General features: G+C 42.6%; 1 protein-coding gene across 1 annotated transcript; it reads right to left on the reverse strand.

The window, feature by feature from the left end:
• Positions 2,977–6,659, reverse strand: LOC104777357 (protein NRT1/ PTR FAMILY 4.4-like). The gene is made up of 5 exons (XM_010501591.2): positions 6,421–6,659; positions 6,055–6,272; positions 5,134–5,562; positions 4,155–4,273; positions 2,977–4,059 (listed from the first exon to the last, which is right to left on the reverse strand). The coding sequence occupies exons 1-5, from the start codon at positions 6,563–6,565 to the stop codon at positions 3,180–3,182; spliced, it is 1,791 nt and encodes a 596-aa protein (XP_010499893.1). The 5' UTR covers positions 6,566–6,659; the 3' UTR covers positions 2,977–3,179.

A 7,095-nucleotide genomic window follows, 5' to 3' on the forward strand; every position in this document is an offset into this window, starting at 1 on the left:
GATCCTCGATCTGTAATTGCTATGCCTTCTCTCGCAACCTCTGTTTCTTTTTGAGAACTGAGCAGGTCCTGGCCATCCACTAATGTTTGGATTGAATTGATCCAAGGTGATCCCAGAATGGTGTTGTAGATCGCCGGCGCGTCTATGACCACAAATTTCGTCTTGCGAGTTACTCCACGAGCGCGGACTTGCAATTTCACGTCGCCCATTGACATCTTGGCTACTCCATCGTATCCGGTCAGCGTCCTCGGCTCCTGCTTGATCTGCTCGGGTGTCACGCCCATTTTCTCCGACCATACTTCCAGTATCGATGAGGACCCGTTCTACGTCGAATTCGCCCATTGCGACCTCGACAAAGGGGTCGTTATGAGGGTATTGAATCCCCTTGGCATCTTCGTTTGTGAATGTGATGGGGTCGGCACTGAGTGGTTCTTCCTCTGCGATCGCACTACAGATCTGATGTGCCCGTTTATTCAACGCACGAACGAAATCTTTGCATTCATCGGTTTGGCCGATAATCATGGAGATACGACCCCGAGGCGAGGGGTTTGTGTGCACATTTTGCTGTCCTTTTTGGCGTTTTGATGGTCCCGGGAGTTCTTCTCCGGGTGGAAGGCTGCTCTGTTGCGCAATAGGAGGTGTCTGTTGTTGTTCACCTTGTGCGTTGTTCGGAGGGTTATTGCCCTTTTGATCTCGCCCGGCATTGGACCATCCTGATCTGCCTCCGCGGCCCCCGCGAAAAGCTTTGGGCTGGTAGGTAGCCTTAATCTCGCCGGACAAGTATTTTTCGTACAGATAGTTGGACAAATGTTTACATTCAGCCGTGGAATGGCCTTCAAACATGTGAAAATCGCAGAAAAGCTCTTCTCCTGAATCTGGGGCGTGTTAGCCTGTGCTCCGTCCTCGGAGATCGCACTCACTACCCCCCGCTTAGGATCCCTCGGATCATGATGTTTTTGAGGCTCCTGGTAGCCTTCTCTGCTTTTTCTTTTGTCGAGGTTGGGCGTGGTGGATTAGCCCTGATCGCCCGTCTTTCTTTGTCTTCTTCGACGTATGCAAGGCGAGACCCCCTGTGGAGTGCGTCGTCCAGGTCCTTGGCTTCCCGGATATTGAGATCTACTTGCAAAGGAGATCCAGGAATAAGCCCCTTCTTGAAGGCAGCGATCGCGACGTTGTCATACTTCTCCTTAAACCTGGTTAAGTACTGTCGCAATGGCTCACCGAGCTCTTGCGTCGTCTCCCATAATTCGGCGCTGGAAATCCCGCGCTCGATGAAGACTCGGTAATTCCGTAAAAAAGCCGTCGATAACTGAGTGAAGCTATCAATTGAGTTCGCCGGGAGTCGAGAGAACCAGGTCAGAGCGTTTCTTGTTAGGCTTTCAACGAATAGCTGGCAGTAACCGATATCCCTATGTTCCTCGGTGAACCTTGCTTTGGACACGGTCGCCATGAACGAGGTCATGTATTGCACCGGATCCTTCTTCCCTTCACAGGACGGGAGCTTGAGTTTTACGACTGGAAAGTATGTTTCCAGGATTCATTTGGTGAACGGACTTCGCTGCGTGGCCTCGAACATCCTATCGATCTCTGGAGACGAGCTGACGGCACGGTGGAACAGTGACCCCATATCCCGAATTTTGGAGTGAATCTCTTCTAGGCCTGGATAGGGATCAGCAGTCAGATTGCCCTGAGAGGATTGCCCGATGAGAGGTGGCATCCCTGAAGCTAACACGGAGGGTACGTGTTGATCAAGAGACTGGTAGGCCGAGGGCGGCGGATCATGGAACAGTTCTCGGCTTGAGATGCCGCTCCTTTGGGCGACTTGTTGTGGCACAAAATCCTGCTGTAGTGGAGGGGTGGCGTGACGTTCCATCGCGTCCATTCGTCGATTCGTTTCGGATATCGCCTGAAGGATATCCTTGGACATCGTCCCGAACACGAGTCTTAGATCGTCCACAGATATGAGCTGAGAAGGTTGTATGGTTTGCCCCGAGGGAGTTTGTCTGTCGCCAGATCCATCAGCGGGAGGTTCCTCGTCGGACCCCAGAGTTGTGAGACTGCCAGTATCGACATCCCCTACTTCGACGGGAGCTTCAGTCGAGTTTACTGCTGGGTTCTCCGATGCGCGTAGGTTTCAACGCGCATAGACAATCGTGGCAGGTAAGTCAGTAGGTGGATTGGTGGTGACGTCCTGCGAGCCGGAGGCTCCGCTAATAGGGATTTCACGCTGAGGATCGGTGGCGTTGGTGACATCGTTGTTGGAAAGCGAGGACATGGTGTTTCTTGCTTGACAAGTTTCGAACGTGTGTAAGGGAGAAAGACTTGAGAACTTAGCGTCCCCACAGACGGCGCCAATTGTAGAAACTGAGTTTCACACAATGAATTTGTTTGATGGGGGAAACAAATTTAATAAAGTTATCTCTCTAAGAATTCGAATCAAAACTAGTGAGCAAAATGGAATTAAAATCTCTTGAGGAAGAAGTTAGGGTTTTCGCTCAAGAACAATGAATAACTAGGGTTTTTTGTATTAATTGCTGGATGGATTACATAGAAGAGATCTCCCTCTATTTGTATATTTCTAGATTACAAAATATAGCTACTTTCCTAATCGTCCAAACCAAGATTAGGAAAGTTTTTTCTTCCTTGTTAGGTCAGCCGCCAAGCGATCTGGGAAGTCGGTTTCTCATCCTGGGACTGGACTCTTCGACAGAGCTAAACCTTCATTTGTAGGTTGAATCCATACATAAACTGAACTCCCGGTTTAAATACTCAATTTCGATTTATGATTTATACCGGTATGTTGAGGGCGCTGAATCACGCACCAACATGGACTCATCATTTGTCTCATTTGTCAAAACACACCAATCGCCAAACAAAAACGCTGCTTTAGCCAGTTATAGCGGCTTCCCGAGACTAATTTTAAGTGAGTCACATCACAAAACCAACTAGCTTGATACATAATGAAGTCAAAAGATAAGTTCTCTAAACCTTTTAAACTAACTCTTCATCATTACAAACCCCAAATTAAAAATTAAAAACAAAACAAAAAAAGACTCTACCCCGCCACTTCCAAAACATATGATTATACAACTGAATTAATAAGCATATAGGATCTTCAAAAGATTCCTTCTATTATCCCTCCTAAAGGGTTACAACAAGATGATCTCTAACATACATAGTCAAATTCTAGGCTTCTCCCTCGTGGAATCCTTATTTTCTCCATTTTCTAAATCCTCCAAGCTATTGACTTCTGCGCTATGATGTGTCGCGGAAGGATCACACGAGTACCATCTTGACCAGAAAAGATAGTTAAAGAAGTTGATGAAACTCAATGAAGCTAAGAGCCAGTAAAAGTGATCTAATCTATCTTTGTTAAGATCGTTATCTCCTAACCAACCTTCTCCACCATTACTAGAAGTAACTCTGTTCACAGCCGAGACAAGAACAGAACTAAGATAGAACCCGAAAGAGTAAGAGCAGTAAGTCAATGCTGTGAGAAAAGATTGCATACTCTGAGAAGACTGTTTGTAAAAAAACTCCACTAATCCAACGGCTGTAAACATCTCTGATAAACCGAATATCAGAAACTGAGGCGCTATCCAAAAGATCGAGAGCGTTACGTTCTGTTCCAAGAACGTTTCTCGTCTCTTCTTCTCCACTAATGCGGCTGCAACCATCGAGAACGTCGCTAAGAACAGTCCAGCGCCGATTCTCTGAAGAGGAGAGATTCCGGAATCGTTTCCCGTGACCTTTCTAGCGAGTGGGACGAAGAACGTTTCGTAGAGAGGCACAAAGAAGATGAGAATGATGTAAGGGATGGCTTGAAGAGAAGCAGGTGGGATTTGAAAAGTCTTTGTGATGTGTGTGTTCATAGAGCTTCCTTGCTGAACAGAGAAAGTTTGAAGCTGAGCTAATATGGTGTTGAAGATGATAGTACACGCGAATATCGGTATGACTGATAACAGAATCTTGACTTGATGGACTTGTTCGGTTGTGCATAGTCTCCATGGACTCTCCTTTACTTTGCCTTGCGTCTTGATACAAGCCTTGTCAAGAAACCTGCACGTCAAGAAAAGAGCGGTTAGTTAGTTAGTTAGTTTGTCAATTTGGCGGTTGTTGTAAAGAGTTTAAAAACAAATAGATTATAAATGTACCTGAACTTATTAGTATGAAGGAGAGGTTTGACACGAACGAGATCCATTGAAGGTTGGTGAAGCATGTTTGTGTTTGAAGGGCAAATCTGTTTACGTTTAGTGATCGCTGCTACAAAGACCTGATCGATCGATAAAAATTAGAAGTCAAGATCAAACTCTTTTATATGCCTCAAAATGTATCAAAGGCCATGTTTGAGTTTATATATAAGTGAAATGAATACATTTTATGAGTTTAAAAAAAAAAAAAAAAAATACGGTTCTTAATTTACCTGAGCAATTGGTGTGAAGATGCTACCACGGGATGGTTTATTCCTATAAAAGTTAGTACCAACAACGAGGCTGATCAACCCCGCGGCCATAACAGCCGCGGAGACACCAAAACCAACGTCCATGCCAGAATGCGTTTGCACCCAAACTAAAAGTGTAAGTGCAATAAGTTGACCCATTGAGAAGGCGAAATAAGCCGCATTGAAGAAACTCGATAGCTTCCTTAAATCCTTTCTTTGAAACTGGTCGGCACCGTGAGAGATGATGTTCGGTTTGAGACAGCCACTCCCTAACGCCACCAAACAGAGTGCGGCGTAGAGAGTTACTGCCTTGTAACCGTTTGCCTCTAAGCAATGTATTGTGCCCTTCATGTCGCATTCTGGTGGTCTTAGCTCTGGGAGATGAGCTTGGACTGCCAATAGTATGAAACCCTGTTTTATTGATTACATGTTTTTGTTAGCCAATACTTCTCTTAGTTTTTGTCAACCAACATTACCCGAATATTTCATAACTAAAATTCTTAGATAAATACACATAGATATGTGTATGACGTTCACGTAACTAATATTATGCAGCCGTAAATTTCGTCCCAAGACTATATTGTGAGGTACTATTTTCTACAAGAACATTATATTGTCAATTTAANTATAAGTGAAATGAATACATTTTATGAGTTTAAAAAAAAAAAAAAAAAATACGGTTCTTAATTTACCTGAGCAATTGGTGTGAAGATGCTACCACGGGATGGTTTATTCCTATAAAAGTTAGTACCAACAACGAGGCTGATCAACCCCGCGGCCATAACAGCCGCGGAGACACCAAAACCAACGTCCATGCCAGAATGCGTTTGCACCCAAACTAAAAGTGTAAGTGCAATAAGTTGACCCATTGAGAAGGCGAAATAAGCCGCATTGAAGAAACTCGATAGCTTCCTTAAATCCTTTCTTTGAAACTGGTCGGCACCGTGAGAGATGATGTTCGGTTTGAGACAGCCACTCCCTAACGCCACCAAACAGAGTGCGGCGTAGAGAGTTACTGCCTTGTAACCGTTTGCCTCTAAGCAATGTATTGTGCCCTTCATGTCGCATTCTGGTGGTCTTAGCTCTGGGAGATGAGCTTGGACTGCCAATAGTATGAAACCCTGTTTTATTGATTACATGTTTTTGTTAGCCAATACTTCTCTTAGTTTTTGTCAACCAACATTACCCGAATATTTCATAACTAAAATTCTTAGATAAATACACATAGATATGTGTATGACGTTCACGTAACTAATATTATGCAGCCGTAAATTTCGTCCCAAGACTATATTGTGAGGTACTATTTTCTACAAGAACATTATATTGTCAATTTAACATATTATATAACCTAGTGAAAATAAAACTATATTATACAACACATTTGCTTTTCCAAAAAACCGAAAGTTTCAACAAGAAAGGTTTAGTTCATAATGCACTTTCATTACGTACAACTTTATTTTAATTAATGTTTTTGACTTTTTTTTCTATAAATACTTTTAGTTGCCCGTTTAAATCACGGTTACTAGTTAGAGATGAAAAGTGATGTAGAATATTCAAGAGCATCTAAAATAGAAATGAGAAAAGGTGAAAAGGGAGCTAGCTAGAGAACATACAAAAATTTCGATGATGCCAAAGACGAGCATGGTGCGAAAGCTTCCAAGGTAGGAATCAGAGAGGAAGCCACCAAGAAGCGAGAGAAGAAACACCGTTCCTATGAAGTTAGTCACGAGGTTTGCGGATTTGGACAAAGGGAAATGCATTTCATTGAACACGTATGTGATCAAGTTGTTTCCAACAGCTGCGATCGCCATCATCTCAAAAGCTTGGAGACCTGAACGTAACATAGATGATAGATAAATATAAACACATCCCAATCAATATAACCTATATATAGCATGGACCATCCCGGCCATATGCAACAAGCTGGTTTAGCTAGTCGATGCGCATAGTTAAAGTTGACGATAGAAGGGGAAGGATACCTAGAACAAAGACGGCAGCTCTTGTACCACCATGCTTGTTTGGCCTGCATGGTCGACCTCGAGAATCAACCGAAAGATCGCCCAATGATTCCTCGGACATGTGTAGTCCTCTTTTAGCTTCTTCAGATAGATCACGAACATCCATAGCTCTTTCTATGTTAATTTCTTGAATTATGTCAACGAAAGGGAGATATAAGGTCTGCTTTAGAAGGAGTTGGCACAAAGATAAATAAACGAGGTGGGGAGCGAGGAGGTACTTATAATGTCTCGTTCATTCTTTAAAAATTCATGAGAAAGAAACTATAAAAATATTATACAATAAAATAAAATAAAACTCTACATCAGTTTTAAATTAGAACTTTGACTTCAATATTGAAAAGTATAAATGTTTCTAATGAATAGAACTCTCATAAAGAGAAGTTAATTTTTAATTAGAAAATACTATTTGATTTTGTTGGTAATTTTGCATTATTCATAACCTTCTATTTTCTAAAACTTGGTTTGATCGGATGTATCAAATAATTAAGTTTACTTAACTTATTAGTGTGATAGTGGGAAGTAACGGACCCACTGTCCAATATGTTTAAAATGCATCATCATCATCATTACAAGCAAATTTCAACTTTGGCCTGTGGCTCCGGGGCATAAACTATTGTTTACTACAATATGTTTTCT

The sequence above is a fragment of the Camelina sativa genome, chromosome 3, assembly GCF_000633955.1.
Source record: "Camelina sativa cultivar DH55 chromosome 3, Cs, whole genome shotgun sequence".
NCBI classification, from domain to species: domain Eukaryota; kingdom Viridiplantae; phylum Streptophyta; class Magnoliopsida; order Brassicales; family Brassicaceae; genus Camelina; species Camelina sativa.

Coding starts and splice junctions, on each gene's coding strand:
- LOC104777357 (XM_010501591.2), bottom strand. CDS start 6,565: ATGGATGTTCGTGATCTATCTGAAGAAGCTAAAAGAGGACTACACATG. Junction 6,273..6,420: donor AGCTGCCGTCTTTGTTCTAG/GTATCCTTCCCC, acceptor TGTTACGTTCAG/GTCTCCAAGCTTTTGAGATG. Junction 5,563..6,054: donor TTGGCATCATCGAAATTTTT/GTATGTTCTCTA, acceptor TCAATAAAACAG/GGTTTCATACTATTGGCAGT.